At 42.9% G+C, this 13,616-nt stretch overlaps 1 protein-coding gene across 1 annotated transcript in view; it reads left to right on the top strand.

The window, feature by feature from the left end:
* Positions 1–13,616, top strand: part of Tp53bp2 (tumor protein p53 binding protein 2) — a 49,092-nt gene that overhangs the window by 28,098 nt on the left and 7,378 nt on the right. Inside the window, exons 6-15 of the mRNA XM_027418795.2 lie at positions 41–215; positions 853–1,034; positions 1,403–1,567; positions 2,334–2,562; positions 3,837–3,944; positions 4,272–4,420; positions 5,695–6,157; positions 7,887–8,665; positions 10,138–10,275; positions 11,080–11,213. Of these exons, the coding sequence (XP_027274596.1) occupies positions 41–215; positions 853–1,034; positions 1,403–1,567; positions 2,334–2,562; positions 3,837–3,944; positions 4,272–4,420; positions 5,695–6,157; positions 7,887–8,665; positions 10,138–10,275; positions 11,080–11,213 (2,522 nt within the window). The remainder of the gene's footprint in view (positions 1–40; positions 216–852; positions 1,035–1,402; positions 1,568–2,333; positions 2,563–3,836; positions 3,945–4,271; positions 4,421–5,694; positions 6,158–7,886; positions 8,666–10,137; positions 10,276–11,079; positions 11,214–13,616) is intronic.

Below are 13,616 nucleotides of genomic sequence, written 5' to 3'. Positions count from 1 at the left end.
AAAATGACAGCCACAGTGAATGCTTCTTTTTCTGTCTTAGGAGCAACGCTTGAAGTTTTTAAAACAACAAGATCAGCGCCAACAACAACAGGCTGCAGAGCAGGAAAAACTCAAGAGGCTCAAAGAAATAGCTGAAAGTCAGGAAGCCAAGCTTAAGAAAGTGAGAGCCCTGAAGGGACACGTGGAGCAGAAGAGACTGAGCAACGGGAAGCTTGGTATGTGGCTCACAGTAGACAGTGGAGGCCGAATTCAAAGCTGTTTTGCCATAATGAGAGCAGCACAGGAAGTTTATGTGGATTCATAGTGAGAATAAGTTTTCGTATTTAAAGGAATTTTTTAAGAAAGTGTTTCCCTGTAATTTTGATGTTGTAAGTTCCTCTTGGTTGAAGTTAGTATTGAATGTTTAGGTAAGATTTTAAAATTATATCTTTAATTTATATTTTTTCCTAATTTCCTGATCAAGAATGTGATGAAGATAAGGATTTTTGTTTATATTATTAAATTATTAAATTGCCATATTATTAAATTGCCATATTATTAATAAAGTTTTAGTGATTTAGTCATTCTATCTACTGTTATAAAATTGAGAGGAAAAGTTTTAAAGAAATTTGATTTCCAAAATTTAGAATTTAATGTTTACATTATTCACTGTAAAAATTCTTCAGAGTCCCTAAATGTTCTAGACAGTAATGCAGCCATTTAGCGATTTCTGTTTCTTCTACAAGTAGACTGGTCCAAGGACATTCCCAAAGAGTTGTCTGCTTACTACAAGGTTCATTATAAAGCTTGGGTGCCTGGCAAGTAGTTCATTCTGATTTTTATTTTCAACCATGGTCGTTCTCTCTATCCTAGTGGAGGAAATTGAACAGATGAATAGCTTGTTCCAGCAGAAGCAGAGGGAGCTAGTTCTGGCTGTGTCAAAAGTGGAGGAACTTACAAGGCAGCTAGAGATGCTTAAGAACGGCAGGGTCGATGGTCACCATGACAACCAGTCAGCTGTGGCTGAGCTTGACCGTCTCTACAAGGAACTGCAGGTATGCCGCAGCCACTGTCCCAGTGCAGTGTGGCCGCTCCAGAAATACAAAGTGTCCATAGAGGTGACCATAACTTTTGGACTTTAGCTGTTTTTCCTTAAGGTGGGTGGAAGTGGGAGGCCTAAACTCCAAGAATCCAGAATAAACTTTAAGATGCCTCAGACAGGAAATTTGAGGCATAACCACAGCCAGTGGTCAGGCACAGATGTTGCTTAAGTTTAAACCAGGGGATGGGGTGAGCGGAGAGGTGGAAGCAAGCACCTTACATTTTTAGAAATTTTGTAATAGTTAACCATGTGATTGCCTCCTGGAGGGGCTTTTCTTTCTTTTCCTTGGTTATCTTTGTGTTTCCTTTCTGCTTTGTTCAGTTAAAAAACAAACTGAACCAGGAGCAGAATGCCAAGCTGCAGCAACAGAGGGAGTGTTTGAATAAGCGCAACTCAGAAGTGGCAGTCATGGATAAGCGAGTTAATGAGCTCAGGGACCGGCTGTGGAAGAAGAAGGCAGCGCTGCAGCAAAAAGAAAATCTCCCGGTGAGTGAGTGATTGAGTGAGTGGGTGAGTGGGTGGGTGGGTGAGTGAGTGGGTGGGTGAGTGAGTGAGTGGGTGAGTGAGTGAGTGAGTGAGTGGGTGAGTGGGTGAGTGAGTGGGTGAGTGAGTGAGTGGGTGAGTGATTGAGTGAGTGGGTGAGTGGGTGGGTGGGTGAGTGAGTGAGTGGGTGAGTGAGTGGGTGGAGTGAGTGAGTGTGAGTGGGTGATGTGGGTGAGTGAGTGAGTGGGTGAGTGAGTGAGTGGGTGAGTGAGTGGGTGGGTGAGTGGGTGGGTGGGTGGGTGAGTGAGTGGGTGGGTGGGTGAGTGGGTGGGTGAATGGGTGGGTGGGTGAGTCGGTGAGTGGGTGGGTGGTGAGTGAATGGGTGAGTGAGTGAGTGGGAGTGAGTGGGTGTGTGGCTGAGTGGGTGGGTGGGTGGGTGGGTGAGTGGGTGGACTGCCTGGACTTGGGCCTGGGAAGGGGGAAGCAGCTTTGTCAGAGTCCTTACAGCTGTCCTCAGAGAGGACATTGCTGAGTCTGCAAAAGATGATCTGTCACTTTTACCTTTCGCCCTTACCTGTGGTGCTTAGCTTCTCTTTCTAAGACTTGCAGCAGGGTTGTAGGAGAGATCGTTGTGGAGTATTTCTGTTGTGTCAATTTTTATAGTCTCTGGCTAAATTCTAAAACTGCTCATTTTGAAATTTTCATTCTTTTCTGAATTGGTCATCTAGTAAAACATGTACTATTAAAAGGTCTGTGCTTTTTAACTAAGGTTTCACCTGATGGAAATCTTCCCCAGCAAGCAGTGTCAGCCCCAAGTCGTGTGGCCGCTGTAGGCCCCTACATCCAGTCATCCACCATGCCGCGGGTGTCCTGCAGGCCTGAGCTGCTGGTGAAGCCAGCCCTGCCCGATGGTTCTTTGGCCATGCAGTCAGCAGAGGGGCCACTGAAGACACAGACCCTGCCCAGTATGAGGTCTGGGGCTGCTTTGCAAAGTAAAGGTAAAAGGGAGCTGTCTACAGTTCTTCACCTTAGCTCTTCCCTGCCCACCGTGTCTTCCGACTGAGTGTTTTAAAAGTTGCCTTCATATTGCATACCCACCTTTAAAACCTCAAATTCCTTTACTCTTTGCTAGTGATTTAACCTTAACTCTGGCTAAAATCGCACTTATTTCAGAAATGTCCTTGCTGGATGTGTGACATTCACTTTAAGTCTGACACTTTCTGCAGAGGTTGAAGTGGGGAGATTGTGTTTTGAGGACAAACTGGACCTATACAGTGGGGCATTACCTCAGGAAAGAAAATAATCCTTGTCATGAAGGAAATTTCGATCTAGTATAACGTGAGGTCTTCCATGCTGTGCGAAGAGATTGTATAGACAGCAGTAATGCCAGTTTTCCAGAGGGGAGTTGTGAATCCTCTGGAACAGTGCTGAGGATTCGTGAGCTCTTAGTCGTGAGCAATGCTTGCTGACAGACTTTGGAGTAAAGGAAAACACCTAGAGACATAAAGATGGGAAGAGTAGAGGCCTCTTGCTTTAGTCAGCTGTGTAGCTTTAAGGTTCATGGAGAGGTGCAAGCCAGAGTTTCACAGTGGAAGATAAATGGCAGGGTTTTAGGAAGTGCACAGTGTAAATATTCTTATCATTCAGATAACCATTACTTTTCTTCTTCTTACCATTGTTACATGAAAATAAAATAACTAGTTTTTTGCCATAATTAATACTTCATATATAATTTGTTATTGTTGTTTTTGAGGTAAGCTCTCAATATTGATAGACCAGACTGGCCTTGAATTTACAGAGATTCTTTGCCTCTGCCTCCCAAGTGCTGAGAAAAAAATGAATACCCCAAATAGCGAAAGCTGGGTTGGAGTTCGTGGGCACACATTTACTAACCCACCACCAAGGCATTATCTGTGACATCCGTCTTGTGTGTTCCGATCTGCTGTATTGGAAATTGTCTTCTGAGTAATGACCATGCTCCCTTACACAGTCAAGAATAATGAACTAGGACTTATCTAATTCAGGCCAACTTTTTTTTAGCTTTGGCTTTTTTGTTTGTTTGTTTGTTTGTTTTTTTAACTGCTTGAATAAGGTGGAAAATCTAAAAGAAGAAACAAAATCTAACATAGGTGTTTTCTAAATAAATGTGTTGGGAGGCTGTGTGCCCAAGCTGTAAAGCTGTTTGTAGAGAAAAGTCTTAGCAGCCAAGTCAACCGAAGCAGTGAAATGTCTATAGAATGTGAGTGACTTGTGGCTGCTTTCTGCATTTTAGGCTCTAGAAGTCACCTAGCTGGCTCTGACTGGAACCCTTCCAATGCAGACCTGTTACCCAGCCAAGGCTCTTCTGTACCTCAGAACACTGCGGATGCCCTGGACCAAGGTGGGGTTTGTTTGTACTACTCCTGAGCATTGTGCTTTGACTCTAAAAGGTATTTTTGTGCTTTTTCTAGAGAGCTCATTTTTTTTAGCTCATTAAGCCCAGGGGCAGTTCATTTGTATAATTCACTTACTTAACTGAGGAACTAAGACATTAGCATTGTAGTGTTTGGGTTATTTATTTATTTATTTATTTACCAATTTAGAATAAAAATATGAAAGCACTTAGTGGGTGTGATGTTCAGAGAGATAAAGGAGAAAGAAACGGGTAAAAAGTAGTTTATTCCAAGAAGCTTGGATATCAAGGTGGGGTGTTTTCCTTTGTCTTCAGTTGATGATGGGGAGATTTCACTGAGGGAGAAAGAGAAGAAAGTACGCCCCTTTTCCATGTTTGACACAGTGGACCAGTGTGCTGCTCCACCCTCCTTTGGGACGCTGAGGAAAAACCAGAGCAGTGAGGACATCTTGCGGGATGCTCAGGTATTCAGCGTTATCTCACTTGTTACCACCTCATGTGTTTCTCTAGTGCATTTTAAAAGATTTTGAAATACTGTTTGCAAGGGAGAAGAGAAGAAATCCAATATCTGGGACATGAGGACTATAACAGGAGGAGTCTGTTATTTTCATTGTTGTGTAGATACGATTGTGTACTCTCTCCTTCTTGGGGATGGCTGCACATTTGCTTCTGGGTGGCAGGTTTTGTGATTCTCTCAAGTGTAAGTACACTGAAGCAGAGAGCACTCATGTTGTCCAGGTATTGTATTTCTTTGAAGTCTGGTGTGTGAACATGGTGTTTCATGCCTTATTCCCAACACTGGAGATGCTGAGGCAGAAGGGTTGCATTAAATTTGAAGTCAGTCTGGACTACAGAGTAAAAATCTGTCTCAAAGAATGAAAACACAACAAAAAAATCCCATGAAGAAATTGAGAGGCAAGGCTGTGTCAAATTCATGATGGCGAATCTTGAGTGACTAGGATGAGTGCACCTGTGGGGGAACTCTGCAAGTTTAGGTGGGTTTTCAGCGTTCTGCACTGCACACAACTCTGGAATTGCTTGTTTTGGAATGGTTTTTTGAGACTTGATTTTACTCTGATCGCAAACTTGTGTTCCTCCTGCTTTAGCTGCCAAAGGATAGGGTTTCAGTTAGATTGTATGTGACATTCTGATGAACAAGAATGCTTATGTATCGATGACATCCATGGATATGAAAAATGTCAGTAAAGAGTTCTGTCCATCGAGGAGGCAAGACCAGGGAGGAAGTCATGGGGGGGGGACTGGATTACATCACTATGAGTCCCTTATTAATCTTATTTAAAGCTTTAATGAGTCTAAGATGTAGAAGCAATATTTTGTCTACTTTTCATGAGTATGTGTCTAGTGTGCAGGACTATATGTATGTGTGTATTCTGTGTAGAGATCCAAGGTTGGTGTTGGGAATTTTCAGTTGCTCTTCTTCCTTATTCTTTGAAGTGGAGTCTCTCAGTCAGACTCAGAGCCTGCTGATCTGGCTAGTCTCACTAGACCTGAGCTTGCAGACTGGAATTGCGGGTGAGCCCCACTCAGCATTTACACAGGTTCTGGAAGTTCAAGCTCCAGTCCGCTTTTGTGTGGCAAGTGCTTTAGCCCTTGAGCTAGCTGGAGACTCGAGAACTGATGTCTGTGTTTGTATTTGTGAAGTGAGCTGACTAGGCTATTTTGTATAATTTTGTACAGTATTTTTAATCACCCTGCTGTATGTGCATATGTGTTACAGGCTGCAAATAAAAATGTGGCTAAAGTTCCACCTCCTGTTCCTACAAAGCCAAAACAAATTAATTTGCCTTATTTTGGACAAACGAGTCAGTCAGCTACTGATATGAAGCCTGATGGAAACCCTCAGCAATTGCCAATCACTGCTCAATGCATGGGAGCTAAGCTCAAGCCAGCAGGGCCACAGTCAAGAGTGCTGCTGTCTCCGGGTGCACCTTCAGGCGGCCAAGACCAAGTCCTCTCTCCAGGATCAAAGCAAGAAAGTCCACCTGCTGCTGCAGTTCGGCCCTTTACGCCCCAGCCTTCCAAGGACACCTTCCCTCCAGCCTTCCGAAAGCCCCAGACTGTGGCCACAAGCTCAATCTATTCCATGTATACCCAGCATCAGGCGCCAGGAAAAAACTTCCAACAGGCTGTGCAGAGTGCCCTGACCAAGTCACACCCCAGAGGCCCCCACTTTTCAAGTGGTAAGGTTCTGTTTCTGTTTGTATTTTTAGGTGGGGGAGGATGAGAGAATGTGCAAGAATACACTTGAAAGAGTAAATGCATGTGTTAGTGTCCATGTAGAGATCAGAGGAAGCTTTTGGGAGTCAGTTCTCTCCTTCCATTGGGAGATCCAGAGACAGAGGTCAGGTTGTCAGGCTTGTGTGGCAAGAGCTTCTTTTTTTGTTTTACACAGCCATCTTACCTAGCCCTTGATTGGTAAGATTCTTGATTTCATTTTTACCTGTTTAGATTTTGGGCTTAAGTCCTATGCCAAGCTGCCAGCAGACAGTAAAGTGCCAGATCTCTTAGGCTGAAGCTGTTGTTCTAAGAATTTTAACTGTAGCTTTGGTTAATTGGGAGTTTATTGGAGTGCCTGCCACATGTCAGCTGCTATAGTAGTTACAGATGTCCCATTTCATATCTGTGATTGATAGAAAACCCCCCACAAAAGGCAGCAGAGGAGGAGAACTTCATTTGGCTTATAATTCCAGGTTATAGTGTATCGTTTTGAAGAAGTTGAGTTAGAAATGTAAGCAGCTGGTCACACTGTATTCACATTCAAGAGTGGAGAGAAATGACTAGCCCCCTGCCCACTTGTTCTCACTTTCTTCTGTCTTCCATAGTTCAGGACCTGTTCCTAGGGAGCAATTATACACAGTAGGCTGGACCTCCCACACCAATTAACAAGAATCCTCACAGACATGGCCACAAGTCAACCTGACCTAGACAGTTCCTCGACTGTGGTTCTCTCCAATGGTGGCTCTAGGTTGTGGCAAGTTGACAGTTGAAAACTGACCCTCACAGATGAATTGGCTCTCAGTTCTGAAGGAACTTGCTGATGTGGGGACAACAGAGTCACAGGTGTTATCAGAAGGCCACATCTTTACTATTTATTCGACTATTCTTGGTACACGGAGGGTGGGACAATTACATTGTCTCTTGCTTTTTAAAAGCAACGTTCTCTTCTGTTTTAAGTTGTTCGAGTGAGAATACCACCACTAAGTAAGTATGAAACTGTGATAAAATTAGTTTGTTTTAGACATGCTCAGTCTGGATCTTGAGGCTTTTTTCTGACTCATTGATTATAAGACTAGGATACAATTGACCGTAATTTAATTCATTAGAAATGGCTTTGAGTTATGAAATAAGCATATAACTGTGGTTCAAAGCTATCATAACATGTTAAAGCATCAGCGTACGCACTACCTCTTGGTCTTTTCATTAATCCTTGGTAAATATTGCTAATATAATAATTTGGAAATCAGGTAATTTTGACATAACTGGAATGTTTCAGGGGAATGTCTTTGGGAAGGACAAGTGGTGAGATGAGTGTAATTTCTCACACTGATCTACATTTGAATAGTGTGTGAGATGGGAAGGATATGTTTAAACGTAGTCTGGATATGTGCGCAGATTACCAGTTTTTCTTGATGCCATGCGAGCCTGTGTTTTCTTATAACTGTCCACGTTTTTCCTTCTTGCTGTTTCGTGAAAACAGTGGTGCATGTTATAATGAATGAACATTTCAGTTCTGTATGAAGCTTATGCAAAGATGAAACCCTTGCTTTGTCTTTGTTATTTTAAGAAATTGAGTGTATGTGAGGGGAATAATGTAGTAACTATGGAATGAAGAGACTTCACTTACCATTTTCTTACCATTTTTGCTGAGTCAACTAACTGGGGCTTTTCCTTTCCGTCTTCTCTGATTAGTATATGGCAAGCCTGTGATAGCTGCTGCCCAGAATCCACAGCAACACCCAGAGAACATCTATTCCTGTAGCCAGGGCAAGCCTGGCAGTCCAGAACCCGAGACAGAGTCTGTTTCTTCAGGTCATGAGAGTCATGAAAATGAAAGGATTCCTCGACCACTCAGCCCAACGAAACTGCTGCCTTTCTTGTCTAATCCTTACCGAAACCAGAGTGATGCTGACTTAGAAGCCCTGCGGAAGAAACTGTCCAATGCCCCAAGGCCGTTAAAGAAACGGAGCTCTATAACAGAACCAGAAGGCCCTAATGGGCCAAATATCCAGAAACTTTTGTATCAGAGGACCACCATAGCTGCCATGGAAACCATCTCAGTCCCATCATACCCAACAAAGTCGCCGAGCTCAGTGACTGTCAACACGGAGAACCCAGTAGAAATCCCAAATCCATATTTACATGTGGAGCCAGAGAAAGACGTGGGCTCTTCAGTTCCTGAACCGTTGTCCCTAGAGGATATGGGGAGTGCCGGTACAGAGAACAGCGATGTGCCAGCACCTTCTCCAGGCCTTGACTATGTGCCTGAAGGAGGCACAGACAGCAGTCCAAGTCTCCAGAATAGCACAGAAGACACAAACCCAGAGGCCCCTCATTTACTTGAAGTATACCTAGAAGAATACCCACCATACCCTCCCCCTCCATATCCATCTGGGGAGCCGGAGGGGTCTGAAGAAGACTCTGCACGCATGCGCCCGCCCGAAATCACTGGGCAGGTGTCTTTGCCTCCTGTAAGTAATGTGGTGTCCCATGTTCATTTAGGAGACCGTCCCTCGGGATGCTTATCACGGTGGCTTTATTCTTCTCTAGTTAGCCTTCTTAGCTAGTGACCCCTTGGGATGAAATGGATCTTAGTAGTTTTGGTTTTTGACAGGACTTGGACTCACTCATGCTGAGCTATATATTCAGTTCTCTTTTTATTTTCAGGGATTCTCAGTTGCCTGGACAGACCTTTTGCCTCTGGAGTAGCTGAGATATAGACCTTTGCCACCAAATCCCCCTCAGGGTGGGAGTTATAGATACTCTAACATTCATTATGAGAAACACTGCCATATTTTGGTATGCGTGTGTGCATGCACGAGAGCATAGGTTCTTTATAAAGAAAGATTTTTGTTCTTATGCCTGTAAAGGCCACCTTTGTTGTTCTTTCTCTAGCTGAAGGCACACTAGGGAAGCAACGGTGGATTGACAATACCTGGTTTCATGTGGTTCACTTGCTTGGCTCTGAAATCTGCAGATGGTATAACTGCTCATTGGCTGGGTCGCTGCCTTCCAGGCTTTGATTCTTCTAGCAGTGCAACTTTAAGATTTTATTTTTCATTTTATATATGGGGTGTCTTGCTAACCTGTATAAATGTGCATTGTGTGCATGCCCAGTGCACAAGGAGTCCAGGAGAAGAGAGTGCCAGACCCCTTGGGACTGGAGTTACAGATCCTTGTGGGGGCTGGGAATTGAACCTGTGTCCTCTGGAAGAACAGCCAATCTTCTTAAACTGCTGAGTCATCTCTCCAGCCCCAAATAAAAGCCTGATTTACTAATATGACTTCCTAACTCTCCCTCAGTGTATCTAGTTATAACTAATCGTCTTTATTATGTAGCCTAATAATGTGCTTGTGCCTTAGGAAAGGCTTTGTTATGAAATATTTAACGGGAAGGACTTGCCTAGGTTCAAATCCTGGTCCTGCTGTTTTTTGACTGTGTGCACCCTTTCTGTGCTATAGGGTGATTTGGTTTTTAATGAGGATTAAGTAAATAATCACTTGTGTGTGTGAGTTGTTATGATTCTGAGTATTGGCCAATTTAAGAGTGAGGCTCTCTCTGCATGATACTACTAGATAAGTGATTTAGAGAAAGTCTTGTCTGGTTGTGATCCTCAACAGAAAGCCAGTCAGCTTGCCACCAGATTTAGTTTACTCTGAGCTCCACAGCCAGGCATTAATAATGGCACACTCCTATGATCCCAGGGCTGGAGAGACTGAGGCAGGAAGATTGCAGGTTCAAAGTCAGCCTGGGCCACCTGGCAAGTTCCAGGCCAGTCTGAGCTAAATGGCGAGTATGCAGGTGGGCGGGCGGGCGGGCCGGCGGCGGGCCGGCGGGCGGATCTGTAGGCCGGTCCCCCAACAGTAGTTCTTTTCACTAGTTCAGCTGAGTGCTGCCTCTGCTCCTGTTGCTCTCTTAATTTCCCACACATTTCCTTTACAGGGCAAAAGAACAAACTTGCGTAAAACTGGCTCCGAGAGGATTGCTCATGGAATGAGGGTGAAATTCAACCCTCTTGCATTGCTCCTAGATTCGTCTTTGGAGGGAGAATTTGATCTTGTACAGAGAATTATTTATGAGGTAAGTTTCTAAACTATAACTCTGTATCATGTTTTAAAGCTCCAAATAGAAAGCTAGTGTAGGGCAAGCCTGTTTTTACATTTTCTTCTTGGGGACTGTGGAGTTGTGGAGAGAAATGTTGAGATGCTCTGAAGCAGGCAGGGTTATTTTAAGAGTATACCTGTAAGGTTTTGATAATATAGGAGTTCAGTTTGCACTTGAAATATTTTGGTGTTCTTCTTTGTCAGGAAGAACATTTTGCCTGAAAGTTGCTCTGTGTGAATTTGTGCTCTGTAGTATTGAGTTATAGTTGTGGTTGCTACTCAGAAATCTGTTATTATTACTATTACTATTATTGTTGTTGTTATTTGAGATAGGGTCTTGGTATGTAAGCCTCAAATGCTTGACCCTCCTACCTCAGCTTCATGAGTCCAGGAGTTGCAGGCATGTGCCGCCATGCTGAACTCTAAAATGTTTTTAGTTGAACTTCTTCAACGTCTCATAGCAAATAGGATGTCTACTTAGAAACTGGATTGTGCTGGATATTGGAAGGAAGAAAAAGGGTAACTAACTATAGGATATTGTTTCTGATGCTATGATTTTTAAAGAAACCCTTCTTTTAATAAGTACTTACTTAATTTGGTTATGCTGTCTGTCCTATTTCTAGCATTTTTCTTGATAGTTTTCTTGATTCCTTTATGTTTCAGTTATGATTTTTAAAATGTTAGCAAAATTTCTTGATCCTAAGAACCAGTCAGTATTGGCAGTTGATGTGACATGAAATTGGAGTGACTGACTCTCTTGCCCTTTTTATTGCTGTGACAGGTTGATGACCCAAGCCTACCCAATGACGAGGGCATCACAGCTCTTCATAACGCTGTGTGTGCAGGCCACACAGAGATTGTGAAGTTCCTGGTCCAGTTTGGCGTCAATGTAAATGCAGCAGATAGTGATGGGTGGTAAGTCTTGCTTCTAACTCCAGCCAGACATCAGCTGCGGAGTCTGTTGCAGGCATTGCTGTATTGCTGTTGGAGTCCTTCATGTCCATGTACTGTTGTTTGCAGGGATACTGTGTCCTCTTGTAGCCATTTTGTTCAGTTTCTGGAAGCAAATGGCGTTTAATTTTTTTTCGTTTTTGTTTTTCGAGGCAGGGTTTCTGTGTAGCTTTGAAGGCTGTCCTGGCACTCGCTCTGGAGACCAGGCTGGCTTTGAACTCACAGAGATCTGCCTGCCTCTGCTTCCCGAGTGCTGCGATTAAAGGCATGTACCACCACTTCCTGGTGGCATTTAAAATTTTAGTGATAGTGTACTGTAATAAAATTGCCCTGAGTTAAAATACGATTTACTAGATCCCAGGCACTGGAGTATGGGGACTGGCCAGGTGGTTGTCAGGTGACCAATGGGTAGGTGGCATATACAGGGTGGATACTGTGGACACAGTGATGAGTCACATCGCAGGGGAACAGGGTGGACAGTGCTACTTACCAATCTTGATACTTCGGAGAGTGAAGCCATAAGAGAAGCAAAGCTCTTTTTGTAGAGGAATATGAAATTTTTTTTCTATAAAGGACTGAAAATATTACAGTTTAATCTCATGTTTCTTTAATAACTAATTTTTTCTTTTAATGTTAAAATATCAGATGCTCATGTGTATAAATTACAAATTTGAATTAACCTATCATTCCAAGTGATCATATATGAAGACTCTTTCCTTTTTATTAGATATTTTTTGTTACAAATAATACTTGGAGAGGTATTATGATTGCATTAAAAATACATATAAGAGCAGTGTGTGTCCACTATGGAAAAATAAACAAAATAAAAAATAAGAGGAAGACAACCTGTACCTCCATAATCTACAAGTAAACATTAAGATTTTAATACAGTTCCTCCCATTTTGTGTGTGTGTGTGTGGAGCATTCTCTGCATATTAAATTCAGAACCTTCTGTGCACCTTCTTATATGTATAAATACGTATTTATTTATGTGTATATTAATACACACCCTCTTTTGATTTAGCATGAGCAAATTCTTACTGTATCATATTATCCTTGCTTGAGATTTTAGATTGTATGTAATTTTTCACTCTTAGAAACTAGCACAGGAAACAGATCTGTCTAACACAAGGCTGAGGAGATGATGTAGTAGGTGAAGTGCCTGCCCTGCAAGTATGAGCCCTGAGTTTGGATTCCCAGTCTGTAACTCTAGTGCTGGGCGGGCAGAGACAGGCAGATCCCTGAGCTCACTGGCCGGCCAGCATAGCCAATTGGTGAGCTCTAGACTCAGAGGAAAACCCTGTCTCAGAATAGAAGGAAGGTTCCATTGATAGAGGAAGATGTCTAGCTGACCTTTGACATTGGCATGAACTCATGTGTGCACAAAAACACAACTGTGCACAGAGGCATACACTGGAACATACACTGTGTGTGTGTGTGTGCATGCACACACTGGAATATACACTGTGCGTGCGTGCGTGCGTGCGTGCGTGCGTGCGTGCGTGCGTGCGTGCGTGCGTGCGTGTGCGAGCACAGACACAGATCTGTAGTCAGATTCACCAAAACAGTAATAGTAGTCGTCTGGAGTATAAAGGGTCTGAATTTCTTTGTTTTAAAATTATATCCACCTATAGGTGGTAACACACGCCTGTAATCCTAGCACTCAGGAGGCAGAAGCAGGTGGGTCTCTAAGTTCAAAGCCAGACAAGGTATATAAGTGAGATCTTCTCTGTAAATAAACAAACAAACCTTTTACCTAAACCAGAGGTGAGATGTAACTTAGTTGTGGAGCCCTTGTCTGGCATATGTTAGGCACCTGGGATTCCCAGCACTCTGTGGTTAAAAGGGGACAGAGTAAATGTGTGTGTGTGTGTGGGAGGGGGCAGAAAAAGAGAAAGCAAGAAGAAAGCATATATCCAAGGGAACCAGACTGAAGGAGGAAAAGAAAAGTAAAGAAATATGCATTTCAGAGTTTGATTTGTAACAGTCTTCTGAGTTTGGAGATTTGAGATGACAGATTTTCTTTCTATAATATTAACAAGTTCCTGCTAACTCATTGCCTAAAATAGATTGAATAATGTGTGTGGGTGTGTGTTACAGTGATTGTTTTAAGACTGTATTTTCAGGAATCATCTCTACAGTTTGTTAACAGTCATTTTTCTACTTAGAGTTGAATTGGCAGTTTGAGTCAAAATTTACTTTTGAGTTTCAAGAGAATATAGGTAGCCTATATGTGCTGGTTGATTCCTTGAAAGTTGATGGTGAAAAGGTATAAATATTGGCATCCAGGCATCTAGTTTAAACTGACAGGAATCATGAGGTCTCAGGGCTGGAGTGGTTGAGAGCACTGGATGTTTGTTCTTCCAG

The sequence above is a fragment of the Cricetulus griseus genome, chromosome 5 (genome assembly GCF_003668045.3).
Source record: "Cricetulus griseus strain 17A/GY chromosome 5, alternate assembly CriGri-PICRH-1.0, whole genome shotgun sequence".
In the NCBI taxonomy this organism is placed as follows: domain Eukaryota; kingdom Metazoa; phylum Chordata; class Mammalia; order Rodentia; family Cricetidae; genus Cricetulus; species Cricetulus griseus.
The sequence above is the reverse complement of the archived record's forward strand: the minus strand, read 5'-3'. Positions and strand labels throughout refer to the sequence as shown.